At 44.4% G+C, this 18138-nt stretch overlaps 1 protein-coding gene across 1 annotated transcript; it reads left to right on the forward strand.

Moving 5' to 3' along the window:
• The first annotated feature begins 948 nt into the window (after nucleotides 1-948).
• Nucleotides 949-3092, forward strand: LOC147627883 (fe(II)/2-oxoglutarate-dependent dioxygenase 4-like). The gene is made up of 3 exons (XM_086814857.1): nucleotides 949-1588; nucleotides 2093-2417; nucleotides 2521-3092. Exons 1-3 carry the CDS (start codon nucleotides 1074-1076, stop codon nucleotides 2782-2784), a joined length of 1104 nt encoding a protein of 367 aa, XP_086670983.1. The 5' UTR covers nucleotides 949-1073; the 3' UTR covers nucleotides 2785-3092.
• The last annotated feature ends 15046 nt before the right edge of the window (nucleotides 3093-18138 follow it).

Below are 18138 nucleotides of genomic sequence, written 5' to 3' on the forward strand. Positions count from 1 at the left end.
ATTGAATGGGTGAAGAAGATGACAAAAAATTTTAAATATTTTAAAGTTTCAAGAAAGCAAAGAGTTTTGTGATTTAATTGAAGTTATGATGAGAACATACAAAGAGAGAATATGCATACCCAAGTTATCATGCTGATTAATTCTTTTGCTGTGTGCAATTGTTTATTGGGGGTAGAAGTGCTAGAGTATTGGCTTCAAGGTTCATAAAACCATGTTCGTGTGACACTGTTTTTATGATCTTGAAGGTGTGTATGGTAGTGTTGGAGAAGACTTATGACACTTTTTAATGGTCTTAAACGTGTGTATGGTAGTGTTTGAGAAGACTTCTGGCTTGAACCATAAATGAAACCTCCACCCACAAGGTTCCGGCATTGTTTTAACTAGAAATGTGATAACTTTCTACCGTTGTTGTATTTTCTTAATTATCCTTCTCATGTTAACAAAAGAATGAAATTTACCTGTAGATTTGGGGACCATAGAGCTTACTCAAAATTTGGAAGATTTATCTCCAATTGATGGAGGAAGGGAGAGTACCTCCTTGATAATATTTAAACGATATAGTTATAATCCGAAATTAACAAGGCCTATGTTAAAAAGGATTGATGGAGGAAGGGAGAGTACCTCCTTGATAATATTTAAACGATATAGTTATAATCCGAAATTAACAAGGCCTATGTTAAAAAGGATTGATGTAAGGCTGAGAAAAAAGAAGTTGTTTTTGAACATTGTTGCTGCTTTTGTGGGTTGAGAGTGGGCCACTTGATGATGTTGCCCTCCTTGTGTAAAGTTTGATTCAGCTTTGTATTGTTTGTGAGGTGCATGAATATGGACACAAAGCGAGGAGGTTGTGGTACATGCCTTTTCTTTTAAAATAAACTTATTTTTTTCTGCATTAAAAGAGAAATTGTTGAAAGGTATATGAATATGGAGAGAATGTGAGAAGGTTTTGGGATAAAGTTGGTCAAGAGGAGAGGAGTGAAGAAAAAGGACCTTGGCCTTCCATACTAGGCCATAAAATGGACACCAAAGGTGTCCGGATGCTATAGAACCTCCTCAGTCTCAGAGATAAGACAATGGGAATCGCAGAGCGACGCGAAGATGGAGACCCTAACCCTACAATCGACGGCTCTTTCGTTCTTCCTCCGGAACACAGACCCTCTCGCCCGCACGATTCCTACCTTCACTGCAGGGATCACATCCCCGTCATCGATCTCGCTCCCCTCTTTCAACAGCAGGGGTCGCCCGAGGCCAGAGAAGCTCTGATAGCCGAGGTGGGAAGGGCCTGCGAGGAGTGGGGATTCTTCCAGGTCATCAACCATGGCATCCCGCAGGCCCTGCTGCAGAGTCTCAAAGACGGGGCCAAGGCCTTCTTCGAGCTCCCCCTGCAGGAGAAGCTGCTGGTGAAGCGGACGGCGGATAACGCCCTGGGCTACAACGATAGCGAGCTCACCAAGAACGTCCGCGACTGGAAGGAGGTCTTCGACATCGCCATCTCAGGATCTCTCGAGCTCCCCACAGACTTTGAGGGAGATGAACACGATACTCGCATCGTTCACAACCGGTGGCCTTCCAACTCACCCAGTCTAAGGTACTGTTCCCTTATTACTATCTGAGGTTTACTGTCCATGAATTTTACCCTGAGGCATACCCATTTAAGCTTTCCATTCGATAGAAAGGCTAATTATCACACACATGCACTGGGCAATGACTTCCCAGTCCATCTAAGGTACCAATGTATCAATGTACACCAATTCAACCTGTCAAGACTCAATTGTGTTTTACTATGTTTAGCCTAAGGTGCATAAATTCAATCTGTCAATTAATTCTTCGTTAATGTGGGCAATGGCCTTCCGATCTACCCCATCTAAGGTACCAGTGACCTAAGATATAGTGTAACCCGATTGTTAATTTTTTGTCAATGGGTAGGCAAGCATTATTTAACTATTTTCAATGTAAAGGCAAGTCATATACACTGGGCAATTGCTTTTGTTTTGAGCTTCCCAGAAACTGAATATATTAAGTCCCTACATAGAAGTATGTTTCCAACATTTTTAACGTTCTATGACATCGTTGTCTTCATGGTTTTCTTCAGGAGAGTGTGTGAAGAGTACATACCTGCAGCTGAGAAGCTTGCATTCACTCTTTTGGAGCTTATATCACAAAGCCTGGGACTTCCACCACATCAGTTCCACGAGCAATTTGTGTCTGGAACAAGTTTTCTGAAACTGAACCATTACCCTGTGTGTCCTGCTCCAGAGCTTGCCTTGGGTGTGAGCAGGCACAAAGACCCGGGAGCTTTAACGATTCTCTTTCAAGATGAAGTTGGAGGGTTACAAGTGAGAAGGAGAGATGGAGAATGGATTGGTGTAAAACCTGATCCAGAAGCCCCAGTTATCAATGTGGGGGATCTTATACAGGTCAGTACTAGTCCAATTCTATCATGTATGTGAGTTTCTCTTGGATTTATCAACTACCAGTTATCTGAGCCTATTTGTTCTTTTCGCTGATTTGTTGCAATAGGTATATAGCAATGATAAGTATCAGAGTGTGGAGCATCGGGTTGTGGTGAATGAGAACACGGACAGATACTCATTCCCCCTCTTTTTATACCCTGCCCATTGGGTGAATGTGGCTCCTGTCCCTGAGCTTACAGATGAGCAGCACCCACCTAGATACAAGCCTATCAACTGGGGAAAATTTTTCAAGAGAAAGAGGGATACCAACTTCAAGAATCTGGGGGTTGAGAACCTTCAAATCTATCATTATGCCATCAACAATGAGTGAGGAGATTACCCAATCCAGCAGCTAGGTGCATCCCAGAGGCGGCAGAGATACCCTTTTTAGTATAGGCTGTTGTAATATCTTGCAGGATAATAGCACTGTTTCTATGATTATAATACAGTTGACTTTTAGGTACATTCAAACAATAACCCTAAATTGTTGAACACATACAAAGTAAGTGCTACAGTCTGGGCACTGATGACGTTAATGGGGATGTCGTAGTATCTAGTCCATACTATGCATGATGGAGTTGATTCCTTATTGTCTTGTGGATGACTACCATGAGGTTATAAATTGCTGTTTCTTATAAGGTGAATTTGGGCATGCTCTTGGATTCATCTAGGTATATATATATCATTGTAGACCATTAGGCCTACGCTCGCCTTTCTTTTACGTGAGCTTTGTAAAATGTGACGTGCTTTTGAATACCACACATGTTAAAATAATACCATTTTGAAAAGCCAAAATTTTTATAACGTAATCATCTTTATTTATATCATGTGTTTAGGAAAACGTACATTGAAGGACCTTATTGCACCTGACCCACCCTTGAGCTCTAGTAGGAATTCGTCTCTTATTGTAGTAGTAACTTGTCTCCAGATCCTGTAGGATCTCAATGGTACACAAAGTCTGTAGAGCTGTGCAACTTGTGCTTTTGTAGCAGTAAAACATGCACTTAGTAACTTGTTGGGACTATTGTTGCAATGGATTCTTGTTTTAACTCTGCATAGTGTAAAGCATCTCACTTTTGTATAAGTGAGATGTGCTCTGTAGTGATATGCCAAGCCAACCACTGTAGTGGGGCTCATCTATACTCTATAATACCAATGAAACACTTCCGTCGAAGTGGTACATGCTCCATAGAGACATGTTAGACTAGCCACCATGTTGGAGTCCATTGTAACTTTCCAAAGTACCATAGTTAGGTTAAGTTCTTTAAGAAAGATGAAAACCTTAGTGTGCTAGTTTATGATACATCCATCCCATTGAGATGGTTTCTCTTTCTTGTCAAAGCAATCTTCCATCATGTTCCCATCTTTATTGAGGCAATTCTTTTCTTATCCTTATCTTCATTGAGGACATACGAGTCGAGTCAGTAGAGTTCTATTTACCTTTTTTCTCCATTGATTCTAGCTATGTAATCCTCATTATGAATATATGCACAAGCATTATTAATTTTGCAAAGGTTAACACTATTGAAGAAATCACATAGGTATATACTTTTATTTAATCATCATGAAAGCGTACACTTTTATTACGACATTTTATACACACAAGTTCATGTAACCACTTTTGGTATATTCATAAACGTCTAGAATAACATGAATTCTAGCATCCTTCTAGTCTATCATGAACTCAACATATTATATTCGATGTGCTTATGTTAACGACTTCTCCTAAAAAACCTTCAAACTGAGCCTTGAATTTGTGTACATTTAAGAAAACCTAATTAGAAAGAGGGAAGATATATCCCCTATATCATGTATGTTTTTAGGATTTTAAGATATAAAAGTGAACTTGTCAAGTGTGCTAGTTTACGATACATCCATCCCATTGAGATGGTCTTCACAATTTCTCTTTCTTGTCAAAGCAATCTTCCATCATGTTCCCATATTTATTGAAGCGATTCTTTTCTTATCCTTATCTTCATTGAGGACATACTAGTCTTGAGTGCCTTTTTCCTCCATTGATTCTAGCCATGTAATCCTCATAATGAAAAGAGTGCACATTTTAATAGGGCTAAGGTTGAATGGATAAATTGTGGAGTCTAAGGTTGGATGGTAAAGTGTAACACCTTAGGTCAAATGTTTGGGGTGTAAAATAAATATAAAATAAGGATATAAGATTGAGAACTATAAGAAAACTCCAATCATGCTTAAATGAGTTAGTTAACTTAATGTAAGAGTTAGATTATGTGGGAGTGGTTGCATGTATGAAAACAGAGAGGTTACCAAGGAGAATAAGGTTGAGTTGCATGAATTTTGGTGGGCTCCATGGGGAGTGCCTTACTAGTTCCCAATTGTCATTTTTATATGTAAAAGGTCTCCATTCTCATTGTAAATCCACGAATTTTCACCTAGAGAGAGTGTACTTGCATAGTTTCAACACCTACACATCATTTTTACCTAGTCCAATCATTATAGTACATTTTGGGTACTTCACTTGTGACCATTGCATAACACATTTGGGAGCTCAAGAACAACTGGTGGACTTCTAGGGACTTGTATAGCTTCTCTACTCCACAATTATACCCTGCTCTATAACCCCCAAGCTAGGCCAAAATTAGCACTCATATTCAAAATTTACATTTCTCTTGTTAATTCTTGCAATTGAATTGAGTTGGATACTTTAATTCCAATTGAATAAATAATTTAATAATTCTTTAATTAATTTAATACAATGTATCCTAGGAAGGTATATTTCCACTTTAGTGTATGTTTCTATTAAGGTTGTAGGACCACTATGGCTTTGACCTTTCTTCTCAAAAGGAAGCATACATTAGGTTGAGGTAAACTAAGTTTGAGTACTTTATAAATTTTTGGAATAAGCTAAGGTTCTGCACCATATCCTGAAAATAAGAAAATTAATTGGCTATCATTAAGCATGTGAATGTTAGGATTAATAAAGAATTATTGGTTTTTGACCATATAATTTATCTATCTAGATTAATCTAAGGGGTTAGATTAAGAGAGTTGACCCGACCTTAGAGTTAGTATCATAGTTTGCCCAACCCCCCATGGCTAGAGCATGTATGTTCAACCACATACTGCTGGCTCATTAAACCAATCCTCAAGGAAGGGTACATTCAAATCCCAACAAGAATCTATTGTAACTGGAGCATCTGCCTCAGCAGGCAAGCTTGTGTCCAACATCTCTGAATCTTTCTGGATTGTCATAATTTTGCTCCAATATGGCTTTAACCTGTAACCATTGACTCTTCTGGAATGCAGCTGATCATCCAAGTCAGCTAGCTAATAGGTACCATTCTCATATATGTGTACAATCTTAAAAGGACCCTCCCACTTAATCTGGAACTTAGTTTGAAAGGTGTTGTCCAATTTGTTGTTATATCTGAGCACCAAATCTCCTTCTTTGATACCTTTGTGTTTGACACTCATTGAACCGCTGGTTTCTTTGATTGCTTAAGTGGATATAATGTTCCAAGGTTTCCTCTCTAGCTAACTGTAACTCTTGAAGATCCAGCAACCTCTATGCATATTCATCTAAACCCCTTTCTTGATGCTTCAGAAGAAACTATAAACTGGGAATCTCAACCTCAATGGGCAACATAGCCTCCTTTCTTGATGCTTCAGAAGAAACTGTAAACTGGGAATCTCAACCTCAATGGGCAACATAGCCTCCTTTCCAAAAACAAGATGGTAAGGTGAAAATTTAGTAGCTGTCTTGTAAGCCCATAGTGCTGAGAAAACATGCGAATCCCACTTCTTGGGATGCTCTTCCAAACACTTTGTCAGCATTGTGCACAATTCTCCATTGAATCTCTCTACTAGCCCATTACATTGCGGATAGTAAGGAGTAGAATACCTGTGTGATGTGTAACTTCTGTATGAGCTCTTGTACAATATGTCCCCTAAATCCAGGCCCCCGGTCTATCAACAGCTCCAATGGCGTACCAAATCTGGAACATATATCTTCAAAAACAAATTCAGCAACCTCTTTAGAAGTTATTTGTTTCACACAGGTAGCTTCAGCCCATCTGGTTAGATAGTCCACTCCAGTCAAAATATAGGTCTTGCCCGTAGCAGTAGTGGTAGAGGACCAAATTTGGAATCTATTTTTGTATGTGAGAAAGCGGTGACGTAGGTTTTGTTTTGAGGAGATTAGGTTTTCCCAGAGCAGGGTTACACTATCTTGTAGGAAGTGGGTTCCCTAGGACCTCTAAATAGCTACAGTATTGGAACTTGGACTGGCTCAAGCTTTTCTCAACAATCCTTTGCAATATCTGTTGGTGGTAGTCTGCATAGTATAGCTGCAGCTTTTTTAATTGTTGGTTGATCTTTGTGAAGTTGAGAATATAGGATTCTAGTTGGGCATAATTGTGTGGAAATCCTTTGGTTTTATTGTGTTCTCTTTTGTTTGTTCAATCCCAAAATTGCAGGGGTATTGAGTTTGGCTCAGCTTGTTTATATATAGAGGGCCTGATTATGTAAGATTGACGAGTTCCTTTGTTTTGGTTCTATCAGTGTTGTTTGGATAGAGTTTTTTGTTGAGGGAAGACTATTTTGAGTGAAGAGCTACCTGAACTATGTCATGTAGCTTGTGTTTGAGTCAGCAGGTTCTGATAGGGGCAGCTAGGGATAGTTGTGAGTCAAGATAGGTCAGCTGACATTGTTGGGATATAGTTTTCTTTTGTAAGTCAAGATAGGTCAGCTGACATTGTTGGGATATAGTTTTCTTTTGTAAGTCAAGATGTATGTTTTTGTTTGTTGAACACCTTTAAAGCCAAGGATGACAACTGGGAGCTAGTCAGAAGTCAGTCTAAGAGGTTGGGTAGTACTGTTAGTGGTCTGTGTCAAGATAAGGACTGTGTCAAGTCAGAAGGGAGTCAGCTTGGATCAATTGAGGCCCAATAGGAGTCAGTTGTGGGTGTTCAGGAATGGTTTTGGTCTCTTGGGTCGAAGGGGAAACTTCTGGGTTTATGTGTGATAGGCAACTGTTAGCAGTCAGGCGGAGTTGAAGGGAGTGGTGTTCCAGAGTCAGAGGACTGTCAGCTACTACAAGTTGGGGGTGTAAGGAGTTGAATCTTGGAGAGTTTTGAAGTTTTTAGGGACTGAGAGGTGTTAGCAGTAGACTTGGAAGGGACTTTATTTGACTATGGAGGATTTCAGAGTCATTTTAGTCTGTTTTTGTCATCTAGGTCTAGTTCAGAACAAATAGACAAGTGTTATAGCAAGAGGCTCGGCTGAGGGTCAAAAAAGGGACCAAAAATGTTCTGGGGTTGTGGATTTGACCGTAGTTGGTGCTAGAGGATAGTAGAGGTTCTTGAAGGATACGTTTTTGGGAAGGAAGTATGCGTCAGCATTCAAAAGTATGTATACAGGCATAATCTAACTGATGTGTGTCAGCTAAGGGAGTATCTGGTCAGCTAGTGGTCAGATGAAGACAGCTGGAGACTTGGGAGTGAAGATCAAAGTTTTGGAAGGTCAAAGCTGACCTGGGAGGACACCTAGAGAGTAATCAGTTGTACTGTTTTGAAAGGGTTTGGAGTGTGTTCAAATGCCCATTTGTGTCAGCTGTGGATCGAGGGACAACAATTGAGAAGACTGGTACCTTATGTTGGTGCTTGGTGGTTATCCCCTCCTCACAGTGGTATGTTTTGAACATGCTATAGAGGTAGGCCTCCCGGACACAAAGAGGAAAGTGCAGTTGAAGGGACTTGGAACCTTTGAAGAGGCTTTGAGAATTGCTAGAGATGACACGGAATGGAAACTACAAAGAATGGCTTAAAAACAAAAGGAATTTTTGACTAAAGGGAGGCCAACTGTGCCTGGGAAAAGGAGGGAAGAAGCAGCTGCTCCAATAGCTCTAGTGCTAGCAAGCTATCACCAAAGCTATTTCACCACACAAGCATGTTTCTCTCCACGATTCTCCTTCACAAATCTCTCCCCTCTACAACACACACACCCAAAAAAAAGTTCTCCTTTACAACCATGCAAGATCTCGACTCTCTTCATAGCTTCCTACCGCATGCGCTGTTTTCCTACCTCGTTCTGTACATGCAAGTACTCTCCTGTTAGTTTACTGGAGTCACAATGGCTAGTTTTCATTTTTAGAAAATGACCACGCAAGAGTCCCTAGCTTCTAAGGTTTCCAACCATATTCCACGTTTTATATCTTATTCCTGGGGTCTTGGGTAGGCATCTTCTTTGGGCATATTTCCTAAGTATGAAAAATACTATCACCGCCAATATGAGCAAGCAGAGAATCCACCATGACTAAAAATTTGTTATAATTCTGTGGCTAAATCAACATATGTAGAATAAGTGTGTGTGTGTGTATGTGAGAGCAAAGAAAGAGCTCTGAAAAAATTCGCAGAACAAAGCCACTGAGTTGTTCACAAATAAGAATACCAAGCTCAAAGCCTTCTAAGTCAAAGTGAAGAACAAACCAATAAACCTAGTAATCGAAGGTTGCTAAAGGCAATAAAGTGAAAAAGGGTATGAGTCTCATCCTTGGTTGTGACCCCATTGTTCCATGTGTAAAGTGTCAAGTCAAAGCCAACATTATATCCCATAGGGCGAGCTGAGATAGAACACTCCAATATGCTAGGTGTTAGAGCCCCCTCATCACATTTTGAGGGGGGGTTTCAAATAGCACTGTGTGAGGGTATAACATGAATAGAGTAAGGGAGAGAGAATGAACATTAGAAAGGAAGAAAGATTAAGGATCCTGACTCAAATATTGATTTGTATGGCTACTCGTAACATGCGAAATCAATAGTAAAAAAGATAGCACATGGAAAGAACAAGGAGGCACATGGAGTGTGGGAATTTGTTGACACAGTGGATGGCACAAGAGTGCATGTAGCACATGGTGTGGGAATTTATCGATAGATGGATGGCACAAGGGTGCATATAGCTTGTGATTTGGGAGCTCTATGAGACCTATGAAAAGATATACTTGGATCAATCTCTAATGTAATGTGATCAGTGCTTTGTTTATACTTTTTGATTGTTCTTAGTTTGTCTTTCATTTTAAGTGTATATTATTTTCTTTATTAATCCATGTGTTCAAGTCAATATCTTACCTTAGCCTTGCTGAAGCATGTGTTGTTAGGCCTTGCCTTAGAACATAAATGCAACTTCCCTATGTTGGTGCGCTAGCTTGTCCATCGTCGCATCCTCACTCCATTGTCACTAGAATGCTCCTTGTAGATGGGGTGACGTGATAGTTCTCTATGTCGTCTAGATGGAGGCATCAAGAGATGCTCCTTCACAATGGTTCTCTCTCACAAAAAGCAAGGGATAAGGGAAAGCTAATGCAAATAAAATACCTACGACCAATTCTATACAGCAAACATCCATCAAACATGCAAGATTCAATAGCATACAAGAAAAAAAGAAGAAGGAAAAGTGTGTATGGGAAGCGAGGTCCTCCACACTCCACCAAGAGCTGCCACCATCACCTCCGACATCTCCGCTCTGACTGTCGGTGCCCTCCGACCGCTTCAACATCTCCGCTCTGATCCCCGGTGCCCTTCGATGGCTCCGAATGCTATCACTGCTGGTGCCCTCCGCTGGCTCCGACTGCCGGTGCCCTCCGACCCCTCCGACCACTGGTCCCCTCAGCAGACATGCATGGCCAACTCCGATGACACTCATAGAGGCAACACCCTTCTCCCTTTCCCAAGGCAGGGAGAGATCCTCTTCGAGATTCTGAGCACCATCCCAAGGCAGGGGGAGATCCTCTTCGAGATTCTGAGCACCATCCCAAGGCAAGGGAGAGATCCTCTTCGAGATCCTCTTTAGTACCACCGAGGAGAAAGACACCGAAGGAGGAGAGAAGGGGAGCACTCTCTCGGCAGAAGGGGAGACACAAAGTCACCGACACAAAGTGACACACATAATCACCGACGCAAAGTCACACACACACAGTCTCACACACTCACGGAGGAGGACACTCTCTCTTGTATTACATTGATGCTAGCACATTCTCGGTGGGAGGAGAGTCTCTCTTGTATCATTCCTTTCGGTATTGTGATATGCAGTGTTGTGCTCTTGTGGTGTTTTTTCTCTCTCTGTTTGTGTGAGTGAGGTGAGTGAGTGGTTAGTGGTGTGTGTGGTGTGAGTGAGAGGCCTATAGGGATATTGCGATGCTAGGTGGTGGTTGGAGAGCGCGGTAGACAGTGTAGCGCATAGGTCTTGCATGTCTAGCCAGTGAGGTCAACTCATCCTTGGTGGGTATACTTCCCTGAGAGGATACATGCTCCCTTATCCCCAACCTTAGTGTTTGTGTTGGTAGTCCTCGAGTTCCCTAGCGAGGACCGGCGGAGTCATCCACAGCTAAGACAAAATTTGGCGATCACGGTGGGACAATCATTTGGAAGATGGCCTTGCGAGCTACATACCGGGCACCATGGACTCGTCTTGGGATCTTTGAACTTGAGCTACTCGATCTCCTTTCTGAGAACTGCTATGGCCGCATCCTCTTGTTGTGACCTTTTAAAATCTTTAAGCTCCTTCTTGAGCTTGGCTAGCTCGTCCATGGAAGCAGATGTAGAAGCTACCGTCGGGGCTAGAGGACAAATTGGAGGAGCCAAAGACATGCCGGGGATCAGTGCATGCCAAGAGGTACTGCGCTCCACCATGAGGTGAGCATTCTCCACTTGTGTGGCTCTTCCTTGGAAGTCTGCAGGGTACCTTGTGGTGGAAAGGTCTCTCTCATCTTCATCGCCGTTTGAGTAGGGAGTGCTCGCAGCACCCACTGTTGCAGCATGTAGTTTCCAGGATCTTGGGGTAGTCGAGCGACCAAAACTTTAGCTCTTGGTGTGACAAGTTGGGCCACTGACTCCCCCACCTTCATGGAGAGTTGGTTGAGCTCCTCTTGAGTAATGAGGTTGAAGTAGTTACCCAGCCGAAAGGTAGCCAAGAACTATAGCATGAGGGTGGCCCAATCCAGGAAATGGTTGACGGGGAATTGACTATTACCACTAATCGACACTTTCTTCCAGTGTTGTTGGGAACAAGACCAAGTGTGCATCATCTCGGTTGAGACCTCTTGAGTCACACATAGTGAGGAATTGCCACACATAGTCTTCCGCATCTTCAGTGATGGTATCTTTGAAGGTTGGTAGCTTAACTTGCACGCGGTTAAGGACAGTAGCCAATGGCTCTGGCCCTGGAGCTGCCATAGCGCTAGAAGAGGAAGATGATGAGGGAAAAGTAAGGGAACGAGGAAGAACCCTGCAATGACTGGTTTGAAGAGGAGAATGAAGGGGTGAATCACCTCCAGAAGCTCTAGTCTCCGGGGGCATGCACACAACTCCTCTCACCACGATCCAAAAACACCAAAAAAGAAAAAGAAAAAAATTTGAGACTTTCCTTGACCTCTAGGAGAGTCCCACCGTGAACGCCAGATTTTGTCTTAGCTGCGGAGGATGACTTCGCCGATCCTCGCTCTAGGGAACTCGAGGACTATCGACACAAACACTAAGGTTGGGGAGAAGGGAGGGAGTGGATCCTCTCAGGGAAGTATACCCGCCAAGGATGAGTCGACCTCACTGGCTAGACATGCAAGACCTATGCTCTACACTGTCTACCGCGCTCTCCGACCACCACCTAGCATCGCAATATCCCTATAGGCCTCTCACTCACACCACTCACACCACTGATCACTCACTCACCTCGCTCACACAGAGAGAGACAAAACACCACAAGAGCACAACACTTGCATATCACGATACCGAAAGGAATGATACAAGAGAGACTCTCCTCCCACCGAGAATGTGCTAGCATCAATGTAATACAAGAGAGAGTGTCCTCCTTCGTGAGAGTGTGTCTGAGACTGTGTGTGTGTGTGTCACTCTGTGTCGCTGATTGTGTGTCTCCCATTTTGCCGAGAGAGTGATCCCCTCCTCTCCTCCTTCGGTGTCCTCCTCCTTGGGTGGTGCTCAAGAGGATCTCCCCCTACCTTGGGAAAGGGAGAGGGGAAAGGAAGATGGTGCTCAGAATCTCGAAGAGGATCTCTCCCTGCCTTGGGAAAGGGAGAGGGGTGTTGCCTCTATGAGTGTCATCAGAGTTGGTCATGCATGTTTGCTGAGGGGACCGAGGTCAGAGGGGTCGGAGAGCACTGGCGGTCGGAGTGGTTAGAGGACACCGGCGGTGACAGCGGTCGGAGCCATCGGAGGGCACCAGGGATTAGAGTGGTCAGAGAAACATCGACGGTGATGGCGGTCGGAGCAGTCGGAGGGCACTGATGGTCAGAGCGGTCAGAGCACACTAGCGGTCGGAGGGCACTGACAATTGAAGCGGAGATGTCGGAGCGGTTGGAGGGCACCGACGGTCAGAGAGCGGAGATGTTGGAGGTGATGGTGGCAGCTCTTGGTGGAGTGTGGAGGGCCTGGCTTCCCGTCCACACAGGTTGCCCTCCCATGCATACCTCATACAATGATCCTTCCAAGCAAACCTTCTTTTTTGAAGAGATACACAAATAATAAAAATGATTCAAGTAGGCTCGTGAGCAACTTCATCCAGCAAGCCATTCCTGAGAGCTCCTGGGCACTTCATCCAACAAGCTAGCACTACCTGTATTACCACATCATCCCTCAGGCAAAGCATACGGCAGGAAGTTTAACATCAACAAAAGCACAAAACCAATCTAAACCATAATCATCAGTGGTGGCCACTTCATCTGGGGAAAACTTCCGGCACAAAGTCTAGAACATAAAGATACAAAATGAACCTCGGCCATAGCCACTACATGCCCATAGGCAAACAGAAAAAAATACAATTACAAAAGACTGAATCAACCATCATGAGTGGCATGGGAGGAGGCATTGGTCCCAAGCCCTATTGGACTTGTGGTGGATATGGAATGTGGGCGGCCAACTGAATGACGCCGCTCGATGAGATGCTGGAACTCTGCAAGGTCGTCCTCTGCGGATGAAGCCTGCTGCTGAGACGGAGATCAGCTAACTCAAGCGCATGCTGCTGATGATGACTGAGCTCTGTAAGAGTGCACGACAAAGTGGCGAGCTCTGTCTCATGCTCTAAACGGAGGGCCTACATCTCTGACTCATGCTGCTATTGGGTCTCTACCAAAAGCGTGCGCTCCTGCTCCCGAATGGCTACCATGGCATCCTCATTGAGGATGGGAGATAAATACAGCTCAAATAGCTCCCCAACGAAGCTCCTGAAGGTCAACGTTTTGCTGTGCCATGGTCTCCTATAACTTCTACTGAAGGGCCTCCTCTACATCCTCAGCCTGGACTATAGAGCGGTCTGCTCTGCTAGATAGATCGATCAACCCAAGTGTTGGTTGGCTTCGGTGAAGGCACCTAGGACTCGTTGGTGGATGAGACCCATGGTCGTGATCCGTTGAGAGGCTTCCATCAATGTGTCAGCCCACAAGATACCACTTTGAAGGAAGTCTCGTCATGTTGAAGGGAGTGGTTTTGGGACTATCTGAGGGAGACTCAGAAAGAGCCCAACCCCAGGAGTGGTGGAGAAGATGGTGGAGGTGAAGCTTGGAGGAACAGGTGGCGGTGCTATCAAGAGAGACGGTGTAGGAGGAGATGATGAGGGTGGGAGGGGCTGAAGTAAGTAGCTCATTTCGGTGTTGATGGGAGATCGGGGCGAGGTGGAAGATGAGGTGGTGATGAGGGGATGTGCTAAAAAATGGGTGAGGCAGGGCGAACTGAGGGAGTGGACTGCGGGAGGAATCTCTGTCGAAAGAAATTCCAAGATGGGAGTGGAGGACGGTGGAGATGAGTGCAACCCAGTAAAAGGGATGAGTGGTGTGCAAAGAGAGAAATGCATCAAACAAGGGGAGGCGAAGTACTCCTGACTAGGGATGAGGGGCGAGTCATGTGAGGAGATAGTAGATGAAAACATGTGGGGGGTGAAGCGATTTTGCAGACACCAAGGTGCTGGCATCCACGGAGATGATGGGGGATGCCGAGTCATGAGGGGATTTCTGCTGAGGAATCATCCCAGGGACTGACCCCTGGAGGTTAAGAACGCAATCCTCCTTAGGAATCCCGGAATACCCCATCCCGTCTCTGTAGGCTTGGGAATGGTGGGAAACTAAAAGACCTCGGCTATGTAGGTAGTGGTGAGGGTGGGGATGCGCTTGGTGGCTAGGTCCACCAAGAAGGATCTGCATAAGTCCTCCAACACAGTGGTGAAGTATAAGGAATAAAAATGAGCCAACCCTACTAGCGCTAGCTTGTGTGGTGATAATAAAACAAGAGATAAGGGTGGCGAGGAAATGATACCTCAGCAAGTGGCGATGACAGTTCGGGTGGCGGCAGTTGAGGCAGCTACGCGAGCCATGCTAGGGAGAAGAAGGAGAGCGAGCGAGAGAGAGAGAGAGAGAGAGAGAGAGAGAGAGAGAGAGAGAGAGAGAGAGAGAGAGAGAGAGAGAGAGAGAGAGAGAGAGAGAGAGAGAGAGGAGAAGTGCATAAATCCTCCCATGCCACTCATGATGGTTGATTTGGTCTTTTGTAATTGTATTTTTTTCTGTTTGCCTACGAGCATGTATTGGCTATGGCCAAGGTTCATTTTGTATCTTTATGTTCTAAACTTCGTGTGAGAAGTTTTGCCCAGACGAAGTGGCCAGTGATGATTATGGTTTAGATTGGTTTTGTGCTTTTGTTGATGTTAACCTTCTTGCCGGATGCTTTGCCCGAGGGACGACATGGTAATACAGGTAGTGCTAGCTTGCTAGATGAAGTGCTTGGGAGCTCTCAGAAATGGCTTGCTGGATGAAGTTGCTCACTCACGAGCCTACTTATATCATTTTTATTATTTGTGTAGCTCTCCAGAAAGAAGGTTTTCTTGGAAGGATCATTGTATGAGGTATGGCTAGGAGCCTGCTTGCCGGATGTTTTGCCCGGAGGCTAGCTTGCCAGAGAACCACCTGTGCATTCACCGAGATGGTGAATTGAGTAGTAGTGGGCGACTTGTGGATGGGAAGCCAGGTCCTCCACACTCCACCAAGAGCTGCCACCATCACCTCGGACATATCCGCTTCCGACTGTCTGTGCCCTCGATCGCTTCGACCGTCGGTGCCCTCCGACCCCTCCGACATCTATGCTCCGATCGTTAGTGCCCTTCGACCGCTTTGACTATTGATGCCCTGTGAGACTGCTCCGACCACCGTTCACCGCCAGTGTGCTCTGACCACTCTGATCCCCGGTGCCCTCCGTTGGCTCTGACCGCTCCGACCGCTAGTGCTCTCCGACCCCTCTGACCACCGGTCCCCTCAGCAAACGTGCATGGCCAACTGCGATGGCACTCATGGAGGCAACACCGCTCTCCCTTTCCCAAGGCAAGGAGAGATCCTCTTCGAGATTCTGAGCACCATCTTCCTTTCCTCTCTCCCTTTCCCAAGGCAGGGGGAGATCCTCTTGACTACCACCCGAGAAGAAGGAGGAGAGAAGGGGAGTACTCTCTCGATAGAAGGGGAGACACGTAGTCATCGACACAAAGTGACCCACATAGTCATCGACGCAGAGTCACACACACAGTCTCAGACACACTCTCACGGATGAGGACACTCTCTCTTGCATTACGTTGATGCTAGCACATTCTCGGTGGGAGGAGAGTCTCTCTTGTATCATTCCTTTCGGTATCGTGATATGCAGTGTTGCGCTCTTGTGGTGTTTTGTCTCTCTGTGTGAGTGAGGTGAGGGAGTGGTCAGTGGTGTGTGTGGTGTGAGTGAGAGGCATGTAGGGATACTGCGGTCCAGCTGGTCAGAGAGCACGTTAGATAGTGTAGAGCATAGGTCATGCATGTCTAGCCAGTGAGGTCGACTCATCCTTGTTGGTGGGTATACTTCCGTGAGAGGATCCACGCTCCCTTCTCCCCAACCTTAGTGTTTGTGTCGGTAGTCCTCGAGTTCCCTAGCGAGGACCGGTGACAAAATTTGCTATACTTCCCCCCTGAGAGGATCCACGCTCCCTTCTCCCCAACCTTAGTGTTTGTGTCGGTAGTCCTCGAGTTCCCTAGCGAGAGGACCGGCAAAGTCATCCACAAAAAGAAGAGCTCATAAGTAAACTATTCCAACAAGGAAATTATTGTTTATTACATACTGTAAAAAATGACTTATGTACAAGTGACTAGTTTTCACACTAGGTTGGCTAAACTTATCATACATTGCATTTATGCATGATTTTTGAGCTCTTCTTCTTTTGGACCTCTAGTTTTGGTCCATTGGTCTTTTTATGAGCTATTGTAGCCTTTGGGGCATATGCCTCTACCTCTTTGGCTACTTGCATTAAAGTTAAAGCCATGACATTTAGCTTATTGGAAGACTTGGATTTTCCTTTGGTTGTCGCCCTCATCTTGGCTAATGGGACTATGTGAATAAATCCTCCTTGTATGCTTAACGAGTTAAGTCTCATTGAAGTGGTAGCAAATTGCCATGGGGGCAATTATGACTCTATTGTTGGGACAATCCTTGTAAGCATGGTCGGTTGCACGTAAAGAGCATAAAATTGTTGTTATCTAGGCCTCACCATTAGACACTCTATACTTGTATGTTTTCGATGGCTAATTTCACACTAAACTATATATGTACATGTGAATAGGTGTGGGTGTCCTAGTTGAGGTGCTAGCTAATGCTAGCCGCAAGATTTCCCCTGGGGCTTTCCCTACCACTGCTGGCCTAAACAATTTAGTAGCTTCTCTACCAGCTCATCCATGCTCATGTCTTTAACTAGGGCACCCTTGGCTGATGGCTTTGGATGATGCATCCCCTACTCTTTATTTGAGTGCATAACTTCTACATCGTTGTCTTGCAAATTATCTACTAGGTCTATTACCTTGCCGCCCGCAGCAGTAACACTCATCAAAGATGCACTGTCTAGACCTATAGAGATATTCATGAAGCCCTCTTGCTCTTAAGACCAATCATGAAGCCCTCTTGCTCTTAAGACCAATCATAAATTGATTGATGAGAAATAAATCATCCAGTCTTTCATAGGTGTTGCATCTCATATGGAGATACTTGGTTCTGAAGATGTAATCCCGCATTATTTCTTCCTCCCCCCCTTTGAGGCTATATATGTGTGCAATGGGGATCCATTTGGCTCCATTGGGTGTGAGAATCCCATAATGACAGTATGTCTCAAGGCCTCATATAGTAGCTAGCCTTTTCAAGTCTTTTTTGAGATCTACACCATTGTCTTGATTTGCCTCAAGGTAAAGTCCTAAGAGATCTTGGTGGGTTCAGCAATCTGTCCCATGGCCTTGTAAATTTGATCAAGCTTCTCTAGGTACTAAATTGAATCTCTAGTTTCAACGAATTTGGTCATCAACCTTGAGATGTGGATTAGCTTAGTTTTCCCGATTGTGAACCTCTAGGTGCTATGTTGCTTGTAACCCCCCTTCTTCCCATTTCAAACACCATTCTTAGCATGTGTTCTCTGCATATTCATGTAGCGAGATAATTTAAGAAGGTGGTTACCCAAAACCCTCTATTTTAGGGTACGTGATCTCTTGCTCTATGGGGTTGGGTTGTGCAGTTTCCAATGGCACTTGTCCTTCGTCAGCCTGGCTTAAAGACTGCAGGCTCTTTTTGTGGAGGACACACCATGAGAATACTTTCATGGATCCCTTTGTGTTGAGATGGTCCCAGACACTTTCTCTTTACTCTTCCCCATGTTTCTTGTT

This window comes from Cibotium barometz, chromosome 20 (assembly GCF_041138505.1).
Source record: "Cibotium barometz isolate CiBa-2024 chromosome 20, ASM4113850v1, whole genome shotgun sequence".
Taxonomy (NCBI): Eukaryota; Viridiplantae; Streptophyta; class Polypodiopsida; order Cyatheales; family Cibotiaceae; genus Cibotium; species Cibotium barometz.

Bases quoted from the DNA above. Each gene is read 5' to 3' on its own strand.
- LOC147627883 (XM_086814857.1), top strand. From the start codon at position 1,074: ATGGGAATCGCAGAGCGACGCGAAGATGGAGACCCTAACCCTACAATC. The intron at 1,589-2,092 runs GTACTGTTCCCT...GGTTTTCTTCAG, and splicing joins TCCAACTCACCCAGTCTAAG to GAGAGTGTGTGAAGAGTACA. The intron at 2,418-2,520 runs GTCAGTACTAGT...TTGTTGCAATAG, and splicing joins ATGTGGGGGATCTTATACAG to GTATATAGCAATGATAAGTA.